General features: G+C 55.3%; 1 protein-coding gene across 1 annotated transcript; it reads left to right on the top strand.

The window, feature by feature from the left end:
- Positions 1–3,509: 3,509 nt before the first annotated feature.
- TXLNA (taxilin alpha) lies at positions 3,510–15,054 on the top strand. The gene is made up of 11 exons (XM_019512281.1): positions 3,510–3,702; positions 3,986–4,204; positions 5,142–5,477; positions 6,447–6,538; positions 8,231–8,401; positions 9,343–9,537; positions 10,196–10,315; positions 10,674–10,748; positions 11,529–11,621; positions 12,095–12,190; positions 12,572–15,054. Exons 2-11 carry the CDS (start codon positions 4,018–4,020, stop codon positions 12,905–12,907), a joined length of 1,701 nt encoding a protein of 566 aa, XP_019367826.1. The 5' UTR covers positions 3,510–3,702; positions 3,986–4,017; the 3' UTR covers positions 12,908–15,054.
- The last annotated feature ends 3,750 nt before the right edge of the window (positions 15,055–18,804 follow it).

Genomic DNA, 18,804 nt, shown 5'->3' with positions numbered 1-18,804 from the left:
TGAGGTTGTCTTTTTTTTTTTTTTTTTTTTCCTCTGGTTACATAGAGGAAAAAGCTCTGTAACCCAGAGAGAAGGCTGTACAGGCATAGAAGATACTGAGGGTTGCTTGAGGATCCTTCCTTAAACTGACACATTGTTTTTCCAACTAAGTGCTTTTGTTGTTGGCACTCTGGTATTTAATACTTGACCATGGCAGGAAACTGAGACAATTGCACCTCCTTGAAGTGTTTGATTAAAGCTTAATCTGTACAAACGATGCTGGATCCCTTGCCTTAGTTTCCTGCCATGATCTCTTCTGCACGTGTCATAACTTGAAGGACTCTTGAGTTTTAGTTCTCAAATCCTGCCTCAGCCTCTCCTCTTCAACAATTCCTCAGACAGCACAGCTTTTTTTTTGTTCCCAGCAGCTGTTGGCTTTGCCTGACATTCTGGCAGTCCAGTCTGCATTCATGAATGTTCTGGCCTTCTTTACGAGGGGTGGTGATGACCACTGCAGCCACTGTTTGAACTAAGTCCCAAAATGTGATGGGATTATAACACTATAGGTGTCAAACTTTGAAAGCTATATTGAGGCAAAGGTCTAGGCATAAGGACTAGTCTGAATTTTGCCATTAGTCCTAGATTTAGACCAGTCTGGCTTTAATTTGATCCCGTATTTACCTTCATTAGGGAAAGCCGTGCTAGTATGGTGCAATTATCAACAAAATACTTCTCTTGATTGGTCTTCAAAGGAATTTGAGTTAGGAAATTGGAAGACTCAGAGCTGCTTCTTGGTAGGAACCATTCTGCCCTTTGACCAATGCAGCAAGTGAAGGTTTTTCTTCCCTGAAGTTGTCAGCTTGTCTTGGGATGTACGCGCTGCAATTTTTCTGTCTGTTTGCTATTCTAGAAGCACAGCAGCCCATGTGCAGTAATGCAGAGCAGTCCTAGCACTGAGCTTGCACTCTTGATGGCAGTCTCCTTCTGAAAATGTAATTGCATCTGGCTGTCCTCTAAGTGATGAGTGAGGTGGCTGGGGTTAGAGGCTGCTGATTCATATGAGAGCAGTCCCTTTGGACTGACTCATGAAGAGCCATTTAAGTGCACAACATCCCAGACTACTTGCGTCTCCAGCTGTGCAGGTTGGAAACCACTAGAATTAATTAGCCTAGAGCTCTGAATAGCTTTCATCTTCTGGCCCTTTGTAAATCTGAGTCATAATTAGTATCAAAGACTAGGTTTGGGCCTAAGATTTCTTTCTTTAGCACATGGAGTGGGGTGTTTCATTCCCTAAGCTTAGCACAGGGTTTCAGCTTGCATCCAGGAGGGTTCATATCACCACCCCCCAATCCATTAAGATTTGACCCTTGTTCTTGTCCCATACAGTACAGATCACTGTATTCAGAATATGCAGTTGCTGTTGGCAAAAGAGCTGGTGCAGTAACTTCAAGAGACCCTTCCCTGTGAAGTGGGCTGAGCCCTTTATTGAAGGAAAACCTGTAAGCGATAGTAGAACGTAGATGTGCAGTAATATTTGGGTTCTAGCTTGCTTCATTGTCTATGCAATTGGTGTGGGAATAAATGAAGGGTAACTCATCAAGAGCACAGGGCCTTTCATCAACAGTCTGTTTTCCAGACCAATCTGGTGAAATATTTTTCTTTTCTTTTTTTTTTTTTTTTAAATTAAGAATGGGACTTTTGCAAACAGTGCTGTGGCCATTGGCAAACTGTGAATTGGGATTTTCTTTTGGGGGGAGGGGGAGGGGTGGAAACCAGATCAGACCAGTAGCTACTGTAACACTGGCTAGAAAAAGATTCACTGAAGTGTGAATGGCGCTTTGGAAACTGTCTCCTGGATCCTTCACAGAAAAGAAGCTGGAGACTTAGGTTTTCTGTCCTTTTTTGTCTTTTTTTTTTTTTTTTTAAAGAAGCAACCAGTTACAAACCCCATAAATGGTACTTATGTACTTACATTTTGTTACATAAGTGCATGTCAAAACATTAAACCACAGATGGCCACACCTTTGAGTGGAGCTGGTAAGACATTCTTTTTTTATTCTTTTTTTTAGTTTAGTAACCAGCTCATGTATGGGTTGCATTATAGAGCTGCTAGCACGTGTGGCAAAAGCAAGGGCAGTGGTAAGTTGTGGTTCCAGTACAGCATTCAGAAGCCTGAATGCAGGACTTATAGCCACTGCGGTATCTTAAAAGGCGCTTTTTTTTTTTCCCCAAGTAAGGATTTTTTTATTTTATTTTTTTAAATGAAGCCAAATAATATGGCTCTCTTCAGTGAGTCCCCCCCTTTAGAGCTATGGCGTAGCTGTACCATGGTGGATTGAGAGGATGCCCACCCAAGTCTAGAAAAGACTAGCTGGCTTGATATGGAGTTGAAAGTGTGTTTCTCTTAGGTTTCCAACACTGTAACAGATGCAACATAAATAAAGAACCTGTTCCACAATCCTGGATACTCAGCGACTCTGGATTCTTTTATGAAACTTTGGGCATCGCACGGGTGCCAACCAGGGGCCGGGCTAATGCCCTTTGGTGTACACGGGGATCTTACCTGGGAATGGACTGGCAGAGGTGTATATGATTAATGCCTAAACGGAAGGGGTGAAACAGGCCCCGGCCTCTCTGCTTTCTTTAAACCCAACCAGTGGCTGTATGTGCCTGTCCTTCATGCCAATAAACCACAGCGTCCAGTGGGCTGCACCTGCCACCAGCCCCACGGGGAAGGAACAAGTATGATAACACCACTGTCCTCAGAACCTCCAGCTTCTCTCCTTTCCTTCCCCCAGCCCAGCCCAGCTTCAACCCTACCCCTGCCTCACTGCAGTTATGCAGAGGGAATGCTGCATGCATTTTATTTAATTTACTGGATTTTATGGGAGCAGCTCCATAGCTTTCTTGTGGGGGCCCTGGGGCAGCTCGTGCTGCTGGCTGTGTTCATATGAGAGCAGGATCCTGTAGAAGCTAGCTCCTGCCTGGGTCCACGTTAAGCACTGCTGTTACGGCAGGTGGGCTCTGCGGAGCAGCACGGTCGTTTTCGGTACTGTGCGGTGACTGCACCCGGGCCTGGGCTCCAGGCCTTGTGTGATGTATGTAATGTGTGCCAGGCTGGTGTTGCGCAGGCCTAGAGCTTGTTCAGCAGGCTTTACCTGACTCCAGCTGCTGCCTCTGGTTCCCTGCTACGGGCCACGTCCTGTCCTGCTCAGTTGAGAGTGAGGGAGCTGCCCTTGCCCCAAGAGCTGCAGTGGCTGCCCCGGGGCCTGCTGGGAGTTGTTATGCTGCCTTGTTTCCGGGGCACGGGAAGAGCTGTAGTGCGACCCTGCCGCGGGGAACGCCGGGAGCTGTAGTGCGACCCTGCCGCGGAGCACGCCGGGAGTTGTAGTGCGGCATTGCCGCGGTGCCTGCCGGGAGCTGTAGTCGCGCCCTCCTCCCGCCTCGACTGCCGCCTCCAACCGGCGTTTCCCGGCAGGCGCCGCGCCGCCTCGCGCGCGGATTGGCTGGCGGCGGGGCCGGCGCATGCGCGTTCTGCAAACGCTCCGCGACCCGGGCCGGAGCCGCTTTCCTCTCAGCTGCGAGCCGCGACGAGAAAGCGGGGCCGCCGGGCGACTGGCAGGGGACGAGCTGTGGCGGCCTAAGAAGGGAGCGGGGCTCCTTGCTCGCTGGTTGGCCGAGCCCGGAGAGCCACGTCACACCTCGGACCGGTGACGTCACGGGGTGCGTGCGTGATGTCACCGCGGCGCGGGGCTCGCAGCCCTGCGCGGGGCCTGGGGGCGGAGTCTGCGGGGGAGAAGAAGCGGGGTACAGCTGTTGGGGGAGGGGCCTGGTGGCACCCCACGGCCCTGTTACTATGGTGGTGACCCCCCAGGGGCCCTGCCACGTGGGCACTCGGCCACGCTGGGGCCGGGGTTTCCCTGCGGCTGATCTGGAGCCCTCAGCAGGGTGGCGACGGCCGCCCCAGTCCCAGGCGCGAAGGCAGCAGGTGCTCCTCTCTTCGCAGGGCGTGTCGAGACGGCGGGGAGAAGAGCCACGATGAAGAGCCAGGATGGGGAGGGCAAAGTTGCGGTCCCGGCGAGCCCCTCCAAACCCAGCAGCAGCCTGGTGCCTGCCGAGGGCAGATCACTGGAGGCTGCACCGCCCGCTGACGCTGGGGAGTTGGTAGGCCAGCCCGATGGCAGTGCCGAAAGCCCGGCCAGCGAGACACGGGAGAAGATGGAGGGTGCGTTTCTGGTCAGGCTGGGGGTGGGCATCATAACTAATTTCTATTTCCCTGTGTCAGGGAGGGATTAGGGGCAGAGTCTACCAGGGTCATGTTGGGTTTGTGCATCCTAAGACATCCCTGACTACTGACTGCATGTGTGGGGTACAAGGGGAGGAGTCTTGTCTGGCAGTTATTTTACTGTTATTGAGTTAGTTGTTGCTCAGAGCTTTGGGACCTTGTGCACAAAACTGCCTGCTCTGCTTCTCTGTCCAGTTGTGTGAGCTACCCCCACCCCGAGCCAAGGCATCTGTTCCTCTCTCAATGTGGTAAAGGTTACCCCTCCGGCTGGAGAAGCCCTGTTGAGTCAGCTCAGTGCTTGGTTGAATTGAGGCCTGCCTCCTGCTTCGATGGCTAGCAAACACGGGATCTGATGAGTCACATTAGCTTAATAGCTGAGGATCCAGCGGCTGCCAGTCCTCAGGAGATCTGGTCTGAGGCTTCTCAGCAGGAGAGCTGTGTAGATCTCCACTGGCAAGGAGGCACGTAGGCTGTCTCTGACCTACGTCCAATCCCAAATCATTAGTATTATTAAATTGTCACGCCAGGGGTGTATGTTACCAGGCTGTGCCTGTGAAGGAAAACTTGCTGCACTTACTTCCATCAAGCAAGTGGAAGTTTTGCCACCGACAGATTTTGGCAGCCCGGTCATGCCACCAAGATCAAAAGAGGGTGGTGCATCTCTGCAGTCAGAGCAGCTGCATAGTGATACAGATGTTCCCCTAACATCGGAACAAAGCGGCTGATGCAGCCAAAAGTGGAGCTGGCGCTGGGGTGTTACATGCTTAGGAAGCTCTTCTAGTTCTCTGCTTGTAGGGGGTCAGCAGAGGTATGCTCAGAGGATGGAGACTGTGAGGGTAGGTGTCATGTGCTTGTTCTCTTCTCCCATCTCCCTCAGCTTCTGGACAGGAGGAAGCAAAGGGCTCCCAGCCCGCCATCTGTGATGTCTCTGAGGAGCTGAGCAGGCAACTGGAGGACATCCTCAACACGTACTGTGTGGACGCCAGCCAGGAGGGCCCTGGGGATGATGGGGGGCAGAACGAGCCTGCAGAGCCTGACGAGGCAGAGAAGTGCCGGAGCGAATCCCCACGCAATGGGGAGCAGGAGCCAGGCTGCCCAGAGATCAACGGGGAGAAGGAGGGCTCGAAGGGGCCCGAGGAGTTCCGGAACAGCGACGAGTGCGGGGAACGGGACCAGAAACGGGCCCAGGAGAAGAAAAAAGCCAAGGGGCTTGGTAGGGGCTCTGACCTCAGGGTCAGCCAGCCTTGGGGACGGGGTATTTCACCTCTGCTGGTTTAGCAGCTAAATCCAGGGGGACAGGGCTCCTACCCAGTCCCTGCATGATAGCATCCGTGTCTGTGTACTCATCCCCTATGGTGAAGCCACAGACCAGTGCCGAGCCCTGCTAAAAATTCTGTGTTCCCTTAGTACCAGGGTGGATGTGTACAGCAGCATGCACACAGAGAGGGAAGCTTGTCCCCCTGCTTCCTGTAGGCGCCTGGCCTATGCAATAAAAGGGTGCAGGTCAGATCCTAAAGACTCTGCCAATAATTCTTGTGTTTGAAGATGCAAGTACAGTAAATTGCATTATGTATATGTTTGCAATGAAGGATATTTCTGGACATCCATCCAGACAGGCTTAGCATGTAGAGTGAGTGTTCAGTTGCCTGTCTAATTTGCACCTACGTGGCATGACTCTGACATGGAGTTGTACATGAAGTTGCCTGCTAAGCTTCTTTTCCCTGCCGTGGTTGGGGAGGGGGTGGTTAGAGTGTAGGCTTGCACGTGGGAGTCCAGGACGCCCAGCTGCCCATGTGTTCTGTGTCCTACCTGCACCAAGTTACTTGTTCTGCCTTCTCACTAGGTCTCTGCTGATCTCCCTTACTGTTATATGAGCACCTCTGCTTTAACATATTTATCCTCACTAATCCTGCATGGATGGAGAGTGAAGGCACAAAGACTTAGTGGCTTGCCCTGGGTTACCCAGGAAGTTGGTGGTGCCTCAAGGAGTTTAACCCAGGTTTATTGAGTCCATTGTCCAAGAAGACCACTTCAACCACCGTCTTACAGTCACCCAAGGCACAAATGTCTTTGGGAAACCTTACTAGCTGCATGCTTTGGCAGGGGTTCTCAGGCTCCGCCTCTATGCCTTGGGACTGGGAGCTCTGTTTGAAATGGATTTTTGCTTTGTCCTGTGTTCCAGGCAAGGAGATCACACTGCTGATGCAGACACTGAACACACTGAGCACCCCGGAGGAGAAGCTGGCAGCGCTGTGCAAGAAATACGCTGAACTGGTCAGTCCCCACGGAGTCGCTCCCAGCCTCACTGCCACCTTGATGGGAAGGAGATGGGCACCCGTCCTAACTCCCTCAGTTGAGAGGCATGACCCCCATGCATATGTGAAGTTATTTCCAGATCAATCAATGGCTTTCTGGAGTCCTGGTGGCTCTTGCTTGCTAGGTTCAACAGTGCAACTGGGTCCCTGGTGAAGGCAGCTTGGTGGGTTCAGCTCTGTCTCCAGTGGTCACTGGGAGTCTCTGTTCAGTAGAAGTGCAAGCAGCAATAGAGGAGCCTTTGGTATATCTGTACTGGGAGGATTTCAGAGCCCAGCCGCTGCAGCCAGCCTGGGGAATGTGGCCATTATAAAGAGCCTTTTCTCTCCTTTCTTGCTGTGCTGCAGGGCACCACTCCTTTCCTGGAGGTCAGAGCGGCTGGCTCCAGTGTTAAATGCTGCCTGTAGTGTAGATGAGGATGTGAGGGGTCTCCCTAGGCTGGGCCCCAGCCCCCATCTCTGGACTCAGCCTTGAGGGGTCTTTCTCTGAGCACCACTTGGGACTCCTCTTGGCACTGGTCCCTGTGGGGTGGCCCTGAGCCAGGCTGTTCCACATGACAGTTTATTGGAGGCCGGGTGCTTCCCTTGGAATTGGCTCTCCTGTGATAGAAATAATTTATATTTAGGGGAAGGAATGTGGTCTGGGGTCCAGGGCCTGAGGCACTGGAAGCCACAATGGTCAGGTCCAGTGGTTGTACCACATCCACAAAGTCATTTGGGCTTTGTTCCTCAGTGAATGGCAGTGGGGATGTCCCCCCTTTCCCCTGCAGCCCCTTGCAGGGTGCTTACCGGGCTTTGCTGACACTGTTTCAACTCCTGTGAGGCTGCTGAGTGGCACTTGCTCTAGGATGTTTTGGGAAATGGGGAGAAAGCCCAGAGAAGCCAGCACACACAAGCTGCTGCTGGAGCAGCTGCACCCTGGCTCCCCTTGCTGCTTTGGTGCGGTTTGGATTAATCCCCTTTGGAAATGGATTCAGCCAACCCATACAAAGGCACTGTAGGCCTTGGTGCCACAGTGAGCTAGCGCAGGTGAGCTGTCCTGCTGACAGTGCAGGCCTTGGCTATTTCACACTCCCCACATCAGCAAACCTTTGTGGCCTCTCATTCTCAGGACAGAAGGCAGCCAAGTGACCTGCAGTTTGGGTGGGGTGAGCCAGGCTCTCGTAGCCATGCAGCGCATTGGTATCAGATCAGAGAGTAAAGCTCAGGAGCTCTTAGTGCCTTGCTCTTAGTGCTGTTTCCAAACTGTCATGGGGTGGTTCTCCCCCCTGCCTCCCCCAGCCTAATTGTCTCTGTCCCAAATCGCAGGGTCCTGAGCCATGTGTTCCCAATGGTGAGGGGCTGGGCAGTTTCCCATCCCCTTGCAGGGAGGCAGCCTGGCCTGCTCACTGTACCTGTCCTCTTTGGCACAGCCTAGCCTGCTTTGCCCTGCCCATGCAAAGTTCAGTGTGTTGGACCCTGCTGTTACAGGGACTGGTGCAGGAGGAATGATGCATTTCCCGAGCCTTTATCACTCCTGCAGGGGCTGGTTGTGCTGTGACGCTGCCGGTTTTCCTCTGGAGGATAGTTTTCCTGGGGGCCTGGCAGGCCTCCCTGGGGCATGACCATCATCCATTTGGCTTCACTTCTTCCTCTGTGTCTCTGTTCTTGGCAGCTGGAGGAGCACCGCAACTCCCAGAGGCAGATGAGGGTCCTGCAGAAGAAGCAGACGCTGCACATACAAGAGAAGGACCACCTGAGGAGTGAGCACAGCAAAGCCATCCTGGCTCGCAGCAAGCTGGAGAGCCTGTGCCGGGAGCTCCAGAGGCACAACCGCACACTCAAGGCAAGGGCCTGCTCCTTCCCACCCTGTGGAGAACATGTGGGTCATCTCAGCTCATTAGATCAATGGTCTGACCTCATTGGGTGAAGGCATGAGCTGATCAGAGCATGGCGCTGTGCGTGCCAGCCTATACATGCGCTTACCCGCCTTGTGCCATTTCTATTCTGGCATAGCAGGCAGGAGATTGGGGTTTCATCACATCTAGCAGGACTGTGAGGTGGTCTGGACCAGTGGGTGCTATAATAGGTTGGAGTAGGGGTGGCCAATCCACATCAACTGCTATGGACAGCTTCAGTGCATAACACAGCAGATCCAGAGGGGCAGGGAGCAGAAAGAAGGCCAGACTGGGCAGAGGCAGAAAGCAGAGCAGTAGATCAGGCAGGGATAGGAGACTGGAGGGGCACTCGGGGGTGTGGGGCTTACCTTGTATGTCTGTTAGAAAAGCCCTGCTGGGCTAGAGCATTGCAGCTCTGGGCAGATATACCTGGCACAAGCTCTCTTAGACAAAAGCAGGAGAAGGGGCCTGGAATAGCAGTCATGGACTGGGGACTACCAGGCCATAGTCAGTACCTTGTGGTTGCTGCCTGTGGGCAGTATAACTTATATGACACCCTCTCAGGGCAGCCCCCTCTCTGCACAGCCTGGCAATAGATATCACTCAGAGATGCAGCCTTGTCTTCCCTGTGGTGAAACCTCCCCAGAGCCAAGGCAGTTGTGAGGGCCAGGTCTGATTGGTCCAGCTTGCCTGAGCTTTGTTTCAGGCGGACATTTTGTTGGACAGAGGTGGGGAAGGGATGCCAGGCCAGGCTGGGCAGGCAGCAGTGGGGGTGGGGTGGGGCTTTGTAGTTGGCCTGGGCAGGGGGTTGGGGTAAACTGCAGGGTGTCCAGTCAGCCCCTGTGCGCATTGCCAGAGGGTTTTGACACTGATCTCTCTGCACCGGTAGGAGGAAGGGGTGCAGCGTGCACGGGAGGAAGAAGAGAAGCGCAAGGAGGTGACATCCCACTTCCAGGTGACACTGAACGACATCCAGCTGCAGATGGAGCAGCACAACGAGCGGAACTCCAAGCTGCGCCAGGAGAACATGGAGCTGGCTGAGCGGCTAAAGAAGCTCATTGAGCAGTACGAGCTGCGGGAGGAGGTGGGTGTAGCTCCCGGGGTGGCCTGGGGCACCCCCCACCCCACAACACAAGGGCTGGTTTTCTGAAGGTTGGGAGATGACTGTTTTGTGCTGATAGTTCCACTCAAATACTGTGTTGGCAGCACAGACCTCTAAACACCTTAGCCCCTCCCCAGGCCACTTCTTCCAGTGCTTGTCCAGCCTGTGTCTGTTGCTTCCTTTCACCCTTCTCCCTTTCCTCTGCCCTTCCTGCCCTGGGACACAGATATATCGGTGGCAGTGGAAAGCTGTTCAACAGCCTGTGTCTTTGCTTTGTCTGGTGCTGTGAGCCCAGGGGTTCCATTAGAGCATAACTGTTTCTCACAGCTGCCCTGACCAGGGCAGCAGTTCCATCCCCTTGGGATCAGTGCGGCGTAACTGAATCCATAAGGTTGCTGCCCCGCTGTATGAACAGGGAACGTGAGGCAGGGGAACTGAAACAGCTTCCCCCATGCAGCAAGCCAGCGGTTGCAGGAGTATGAGAAAAGGGAGTTCTGCCTCCCAGCTGCTGGAAGTTGTTTCAGTGTGAGCTCCCTCCCTTGCCGAGTCAGGGGGCTGAAGGATCCTCAGTTCCCTGCACACTGTAGCTGGTAGCATGCTCAGGGAGTGTGGGAGTGACAGCTGTGTGTTCCCCTTGTAGCACATTGATAAAGTGTTCAAACATAAGGACCTGCAGCAGCAGCTGGTGGACGCCAAGCTCCAGCAGGCCCAGGAGATGCTGAAGGAGGCAGAGGAGAGACACCAGCGGGAGAAGGACTTTGTAAGTGCTGGCCTTTGCCACCTCTTGTAGCGAGCTGCATGGAATCATTTGGCTGGTGCTTTTCTGAGACTCTTTGGCCTGCTGGAATGTAGGACTTGCCTGGCTGGGTTCAACCAGGGTGTCCTGGCCCAGAATCTTCTGCAAGGGATGGTCCCCCTGCCACTTTGGAGGAGGTTGTCCCAAGCAAGGGAAGTCCAGGTGTGTGCTTCAAAGCTGGGGTCAGGCCTAGCTCCTGTCCTTGCTGAGGTGATGGGGTTTGGGGCTAGCTGACCCTGGAGGATCTGGGATGAACCCATACCTGCCCTAGAGCCTGGGAGCTGGGAAGTGAACATCTCTTTTCTCCTTTGTTCTCTTCCAGCTGCTGAAAGAGGCTGTAGAGTCCCAGCGAATGTGTGAACTGATGAAGCAGCAGGAAACCCACCTGAAGCAGCAGGTGAGGTACCATGACCCAGGCTCCCTAACTCTTCTTGTTCTTTCCATCTTGCACCAAGGAGCTAGAAGGAAACCCCTCTCCACAAGAAAGGAGAGGGGGCCGGGATGTCTGCCTGGGCATGTCAGTCTGGCAGGCCTGTATCAGTGCAAGAAGCATTGTGTGCGATGAGCCTCTCTCCCTACGCCCTTTATTTCTCCTTCCTTGAAATAGGGCAGAGGCCTCTGTTTTATGTATTTATTTAGTAGATTCGCTTCCCAAAAAGAGGCTTTGGGCAGCTTATAGTACAAGAAAGATGGGACTTATCTCCAGCCCTTATTTATGACAGTGCTGACCTCCTTGCAGAGGGGCTTGGCAGGGACTGAGCCTGGGCCTGCACTTACCTGCTTATCTTGTCATACCTCATGACACCCTTCAAAGGATCTTGTGGCACCCCAGGAGGTCCTGGCCCCTAGGTTGAGAATCAGCATATTAGTTGGCCTGACTTTTGCTAGTCAGTGGAAGCTGAGGGCGCGCAGCACTCTTGCAGGATTGGTTCCAGAGGGGAAAAGAAAAGCTTGTCCTCCTCCTTCCAGCTTGGGGCACCAGACACAAGAGGTCAGTACTCTAAGTCTTACCTCAGAGTCCTGGGCTGTGCTGGGGCTAGAACCAGATCCCAAGAGAGTTGCTTGACTTCTCAGCTGCAGTCCAGCCCCTCCCAGGTTGGGCTGTGAACAGGGAAGCTCCAGCTGGGTGGGGAAGCCCTGGTCAGTGGTGCCGAACTGTGACACTCTCTCCCTGCAGTTGGCCCTCTACACTGAGAAGTTTGAGGAGTTCCAGAACACACTTTCCAAAAGCAGCGAGGTGTTCACCACATTCAAACAGGAGATGGAGAAGGTATGTAACTGTGTCCCTCTACCAGAGCGGTGGTTGAAGGGCCTCTGTATGCAGGATCCATTGCCTGCTCCCATCCCCAAGTGTTCCCAGCTCTTCATAGAGTAACATGGACGGAGTTGGCTGCCCTTAGCAGGAAGACCAGGCTCTCTAGACTGCAGGGTAGTTGGTCTAGGCATAGCAGGAACAGGCCGTCTCTGTATTAGAGGCTTTCCAGGAGAGGATGGAGCTGAAGCTGGGATTGGCTCAGGCCATCTCCTGTGTTGTTTGGGACTTGGTCCCTGCTGGTGACACTGACCCCTGCGTGTAGAGGAGAGAGCTAAAGGTAGAAGAACTGTACCAGAACAGCGTCCTGTGACCACCTAGGACATTGGCATCCAGCACTGTATTCTGGGAAGGCAGGTGCCTTGGAAGCGATCACATGCTTGCCCCCTTCATCCCCTGCCTTTCTGCCTTCTCTTACTGTGACTCGATAGATGACCAAGAAGATCAAGAAGCTGGAGAAAGAGACCACCATGTACCGATCTCGCTGGGAGAGCAGCAACAAGGCTCTGCTGGAGATGGCTGAAGAGGTATGTGGGGACCATGCTGCATTCTGTATGGCGTGACTCCAGGGCCTTGGGGGAAGCTGCTTGTCACTGTCTGTTCAGGCCAGAGGGGAGGACCTGGAGTATGGCTCCCAGCCATGTCACAGACCTGCTGGGTCCTCAGGGCCATTGTTTTCCCTCTCTGCCCACAGGGAAGCCAGGGTTAGTGACTCTGTGCTACAAGGCACTTGGCTGAGTGTGACATGGGTCTGTGTGGCTGCTTCAATCCCATAGGGGCAGGTGGCAGTGATAGCCTGTGGGTGTCAGGGTCTCTGAGCACTCAAGGTTCCCCTTGCCATCTCCACTCCCCTCCTGGCCTAAGCATTGTGCTCCCGCAGCTTCAGGGGCTGTCATCTCTCCATGCAGAAAACCCTTCGGGACAAGGAGCTGGAGGGGCTGCAGGTGAAAATCCAGCGTCTAGAGAAGCTGTGCCGAGCCCTCCAGACCGAGCGCAACGACCTGAACAAGAAGGTACAGGACCTGTGTGCCCACACGCCCCAGGCTGAGGCAGAGGTACCAGAACCCCTGAAGGATCCATCTCGGGACAGCTCGGCTGAGCCAGCACCTGGGGGCCTAGCTGAGGATTGCCTTCCTCCCGTGAAGCCGCTGCACAACACAGACCTGGCAGAGAACCCCGGGGAACTGAGCATAGGAGCTTTGGGCCAGACGGGGACTGAGGAGTGCGCTCACTGTGCCAACTGAGCCCTTCGTTTGGCAGGTGGTGGTGGAGGTGGGAGAAGGGAGGGGACCATGAATGTTTCACAGACTGATCCAATGTCCTTCCCTTGGGCCCTGGGCTGGGGTGAGAGCCCGGCCTTTGCGGGGCTTCGAGATTTTCCAGTTTAGGCTTTTGGAGTATTTTTAATATATATCTAACGTATAAAACTGTGCAGGGTAACACACACTTTTATATATGGATCTATATAAACTAGATTGACCCACATCCCCGCGTGTGCGTGGCTGTCTGGTATGCAGAGACTCTGCTCATCGGCCACTCCCCAAAAAGACCTTGTCACGGGGAGGGGGCTGCAGGCTCCTTCAAGAGCTGATGTAGCCCAGGAGATGAGATGCACAAATGTCCCCAGTCCCCCACCTTGACCCCAGTTTGTCTCATCCAGGTGGTTGGAAATGTCCATAGTGCCACCTGCAGTGGCAATGCTTTTAACACTAAAGCAGAGGTGGGGAGGATTGGAGTGGTCCCTAACTTTGGATTCTCCTTTTCTTCCTAATTTAAAACCAGCCTGGCTGTGGGCAGGGCACTGGCAGGACTGGGGCTGCTGGGGTTGGCTTGACTGTTTTCTTCCCTGGCAAACAGCTGTGTCTCTGCATTGTAGTCGGGTTGGAAGGAGAACAGAATTGATCCGTGGAAGGAACCAGGGAAGCCGTGGGTGGTCTGGGCTTCCCAGAAACCCCCCGGCCAGGCCCTTGCTATTCCCAATGTCTCAATAGCCTTATCATTCACAGTTGCCTCTATGCTATACGCACACACGTACAAGTGTATTAAACAGTTAATCCAAAGGTCTGCTTCCCATGTGTTTGCACAAGAGTGTCTGAGGGGTGTGTGAGGGAGCAGGTTGGTCTCCCACTTGGTCTGAATTGCTCTTCCTTGTGGAAGGACCACACCCCTTGGGGTTGAGTTGGAAGTGAGGTGGGTTTTCAAAGCAGGGGCCCATGAAGAGGAAACCTCAGCCTCCCCGCTCCTGCCGTGGCATGCCTGGGATCATCGTGGATGTGCCCTGGACTGAGCTGGGAGCTGTGTGTGCATGGACCTTCCGCTGGCCGGGCCAAGCTGGTGCCCTGGTGTTAGGGCAGGCTTTTTTACTCTGAACAGCCCCTCTGCAAGTGGCCTGCCCCCGACATCCACGCCATCATCTTCTGTCTGTCTGAGCGACCACTGCTCTGTACTGGAGGACTCCCCGTGGGGACGGCACCCTGCCATCTCCCTTCAGGATGGGCGGGCTGTGAGATGCTCCATCCAGCCCGCACGTGCAGAGAATCCCTGATGTGGGTAAATCTCATCACCAACATCAGCCTTTCCTAAGCGAGGGCTCAAGGGATTGCCTCAGTTGCCCATGGCTCTAGACTTCCCTCCTTTTCAGCACAGACCTCTGCCTCTGCCGTGCTTTGCGGGCTCAAACATTTTAGCTCATGACGTATTTCTGCATCAGCCTTTGACCAGCACAGCTCTCCAGGGTGTCTCCATGGACCTGTTTGCTGGGAGAGCTCTGATTTCTTTTTTCCCTCTTCCATATTTCTCTTGGGGACATTGGCTGTTCTAGTAGTTTCTCCGTAGATATCTGCATGGGACCCGTGTGAACCGTTGGCGTCGCTGCTGTCCAGATCAGCCAGTGGGAGGTGCTGCCGAGTGCCAGTCTTGGTACAACACTGCCCTTTGTGGCTGGCGCGGGTTTCGAGTGGAAGCAGGGCTGAATAAGCCAAAATCTTCCTGGTCTTCATGGAGCAGGAATCCTGCATCTGCCCATCACCCAGGGGCTCTCCCTTGAGCAGTGCAACATCCTCATTCGCAGAGCTTGGCTTTGGTTTTGTCTCCTGCTTCCCTTGCTTTGGCCACCGCTGCTTTCAGCACGGAGGTCTCTGCCTCTCAGCACAAACTGGGACTTGCTGAGCCAGAGCATGTATTACGGCCTGCTGGGACCATGCCTCGTTTCCGCAAGGCTTGTTAAGCAGAAGGCCTGCAGGTTGCATCCTGACCCCCTTCCAGCTCCTCCTGCCTTGCGAAAACTTACAAATGCCCCAGCTCTTTTTGGCTGCGGCACGGAGCAAGCCTGTCTCCGGGGCCTGTTGTATGTGTCTTCATAGGTAATAGAAACGCAACGCAAGCAATGTGATGATGTGTCTGCACTTTCTTTTCCCCCTTCCCTGCCCTGCCCAGTGCCAAATGGCAAGATGCGCCCTCTGTCCTCTTGAGAGAGAAGGATGTTTTCCTAGTTACAGTGAGCCTCATGGTGCTGGCTTCCCCTGCAACCACCTGGGGGCAGCCGGGAGCCCTGCCCGCAGGGAGAGGCAATGGCGCAGTGTCGGTGGAGCTGCCTGGGGCTCCTATGCTCTCCTCCCAGTGCAAGGAGCAGGTGGCCAGTTGGGAGGAAAGGCGGGTGACCTGGGAGCCAGTTCTGAGCATGTCCGTGTTCAAGAAACTGGAGTAAGAATCACCAGCAAGCGGCAGGGGCAGTTTTGCCAGCATTAGCAGTGTCTGTGCCAGCGGGGCTCGTCATACCCGCACTGGTGAGCTTGTGGCCCTAAGCAGCAGGGGTGGAGCTGCCTTGCTGTAGGCCTGGCCAGGACCTTCCTTCTCTTTCCCAAATGGACTCCAACTCTGACCCCACATCCCTCCTTCCCCTTGTGCTTGTCACTGGAGGGCAGTGTTGAGGGTATCCTCTGGTGATGTCTCTCTGCAGCCAAGCCTGACATGGGCAAGATCTCTGAAGCAGTCTTCCTGTAACGGCTTGCTCTGTGCGCTGGGGCCAGGTCCTGGCAAAAGCCACTGCCCCAGGCAGAAGCTGCAGCAGGAGAGCTACATGCATCGATTCCCACAAACCCAGTAAAGGGGGAATGCGCTGTATGTGGAAGCACACCTGCTGCCTGCGCTGGTTGTGCGCGGAGGAGTTAACGCCCCAGGCCACGCATCTGAACGGCGCTGGCTGCTTAATGCTGAATTGGGAATAGCTTTTGAGAGCCCAAAGGGCCAGCTACTCGGTGAAGGTAAGTGATGTCTTCAGCCCTGCCCGTCTAGGGGGGTCCCTGCTCGCTCCGTACGACCCCTTCTGCTGAGCACCCTGAGACTGATCCTGCTCAGGGCAGTGGCTTGCAGTAATGATCTCCCTAAAGGGTGTCTCAGGCCCCTTAGAAAAGGGCTGCAAGAGCAGAGGAGGCAGCAGGTTTAGGCTGGATGTGGCGGCTTCGAGGTTCAGCAGGAGGCACTGCTGGGTGTTGGTGGAAGGGATCCCGTTGTTGAAATCGGCCAGCACTAGCAGCCTCCAGGAAGCTGGCACAAGCCTGGCATGACCCTTCCCAGCCCCTGCAGGGCACCATGCAAGCAGCCTCACCAAGTGCCACGTGCTCTCTGCCTGCGGGCATCTCCACGCTGCGCTCCAACAGCCCCTGGCCTCAGCCACGGCTCAAAGGACCACGTGCAGCTTTAGGATGCCTCGTAGCTTGGGAGGTTCCTGCCATGGGAGGGTCTTTGTGTTTTGCTACCCCTTCTTTCACGATCCCTGATGGGTCAGCCACCGCTTCTGCTCTCCAGGGCGCTCCGTGTTGTCTTGCGTGCAAGGACAGGGAAGGCCACGCTGCTCTCTGTGCTCTCCTCCACACGCCAGGCTTTCTTCCTGGCCCCGCTGCCATTCTGCTGTTTCCTTGCACCAAGCTCCTTCCCTACAGCACTGCGCTGCTTGCGGTGTTGCCAGCTACGCCATCTGTTAGAGCAGGACTTGTTACAGGATGAACCCTGGCAGCCTAATATCGAAGACACGCTGGCCAGAGGTTACAGGCAAGCATTGGGGGGGCTAGTCGGGCCCTGTGCTGCTGGCTGGGAAGGGGAGAGAAGGTTTGAAATGGTGACAGAGCCCCAGGGTTCACTTGGCTCCTTTCTGTTTCCAAAAATAAACCAAATGAGCCCCACGATTCACCCCGCAGGGAGCTTTCCAGGAACACCGTCAAAGCCCGAGTCCAGCTGTGTGGGAGGAATCTAGGGGCTGAAGGCGGGAGCGCTGTCAGTAAGGGAGCAGGTAGGGTTCAGGGATCCCCAGTTGAGGGGGAAGGGGTGGTGATTCCCATCAAACCTCCTGCAAAGTGCTTTTGGAGGTGTCAAAGAGCAGAGAGCTGCTGGGGGGCAGACTGGTGGCCCGCTCTCCTTTCCCTGGGAAGCCAAACAGGTACCGAGTCTGCTGGCCCCCAAGCCGTCACTGCCGGACTACTGGCTTAACTGCTCCGCGGGGCAAGGCCCAGCTCTGAGCTGTGTCCCGGCAGTTGAGAGGCTCGGCCCAGCTCTGGTTACCGCGGCTCACGTCTTCGAGGCTTGGTTGGCAGAAGGAGGGGGGCTGGAGAACAAGACCACAGTGGGAGAGGGGCCGGTCCATTATGCTGCGATGCATCATCCTGATCTGAGCCCCGAGCACTCTCCCTCCCCAGCACGCGATCGCCTGCATCAGCCTGCTCCTGTCCTAGGGCTCGGAGCAGTCCCTACATGACCGCGTGCAGCCGCGGTGGGCCGCAGGCAAGACGAAAAGACCCAGCAAAGTTACAGAGAGCACCGTGCAGGCTGGAGGACCCTTGAGAGCCTGCACCTGAATCGGACAGAGCGGTGGGCCAGCACCAAAGGAAGGACCAAGACCAAGGTCTTCCTCCAGAAGGCCAGCAAGCAGTGAGCTTTCTCCCGCAGACGGCAGCACGAGCGCCTGGCCCGGCAGCTGCAGGACCTGCACATGCAGGCGGCCGCAGGCTGGGATGTGAGGGAGGACATGCAGGAGGTGAAGGTCCAGATTGGTGCCTGGGACCGGGAGCGCCCGGTGGCAATGCAGGACCCGCCTGACGTACAGTCACGGTGAGCTCGAGCAAACGGACTGTGCTAAAATGTTTCTGAGCGAGCTCCAGTCCTGCTACCGGGAAGCGGTGGGAGAGGACGCAGCCACCGCCACCTAGTAAAGGGACACGTGGCACAGGCCGGGGAAGGGGAGCGCACAGGGGGAGCGAAGGGGACAACAACCCAGCTGGGGCTGGAGCCGGCGAGGAGGACAGCAGCGGGATCAGCAGCAGTGGAAGCAACAGCGACGAGGCCCGAGAACGAACTGAGAAGGGAAACCCCGCGCTGGGGCCGGGGCTAAGGGCCTGCGTTTGGGAAAGGGTCGTTGTAATGGGCGTGCGGTTTCTTAGGGTGGTTTTAAAAGAAGGTGCAATGGAAGTCTATGATAGAGGATGTGTATATATACAACTATTATTATATATATATATATATAGAGAGAGAGAGAGATTTTAATTAAAAAAATTCAGTGAGATCCCCGAGTTAGCAGAGCCTAGCACCAACTTACAACTCAGAGTAAACAGAAAGCGCCGACATACGCTCCTACTCCTCCACATGGCTGCTGGCAGCGCAGCCACGGCGCCCCGAGGGCGCGCGCTGGGACAGAGGAGCATGTCGCTCTGGAGCCCACATATTTTTCAGCTGCCCGTGGGCGCAGGGCCTGTGCTGAGCGCTTTTCCAGCCCTGTCTTCCTATATCCCTGGTTCAGTGTTGGCAGCTCGGACTAACCAGCCCCTGCCCTGCTGCAGGGGCTGGCGATGGTGTAATGAAGTTATTAGCAAGGAACCACAGGAAAATAGGGCCGGGGTCGCAGGAGGTCGTCTGGTCCCGCGCCGACCCGGCCCCGGGGGCAGCGGCCCTAAGGCCTGTGGGGTGACAAGCCTGCGAGGCCCGGCGGCAGCCCGAGCCGTAGGCGATCTTGCGGCTTGGCTGCACCTCGCTGCCAGGATCCAACGGGCCGTGGGCTGGGCCCCCCGGCTGCAGTCCTGCTCCGCACTGACGGGCCAGCCGAGCCCTGCCCTCCCCTCCCCCCGCGCCCCAGGCGCCGACCCGCCGCGCAGCC

The sequence above is a fragment of the Gavialis gangeticus genome, unplaced genomic scaffold (assembly GCF_001723915.1).
Source record: "Gavialis gangeticus isolate Ggan-Ray unplaced genomic scaffold, GavGan_comp1, whole genome shotgun sequence".
NCBI lineage: Eukaryota > Metazoa > Chordata > Crocodylia > Gavialidae > Gavialis > Gavialis gangeticus.
This window is presented reverse-complemented; position numbering and strand designations above follow the sequence as displayed.

Bases quoted from the DNA above. Each gene is read 5' to 3' on its own strand.
- TXLNA (XM_019512281.1), top strand. From the start codon at position 4,018: ATGAAGAGCCAGGATGGGGAGGGCAAAGTTGCGGTCCCGGCGAGCCCC. The intron at 4,205-5,141 runs GTGCGTTTCTGG...CATCTCCCTCAG, and splicing joins GACACGGGAGAAGATGGAGG to CTTCTGGACAGGAGGAAGCA. The intron at 6,539-8,230 runs GTCAGTCCCCAC...TGTTCTTGGCAG, and splicing joins GCAAGAAATACGCTGAACTG to CTGGAGGAGCACCGCAACTC.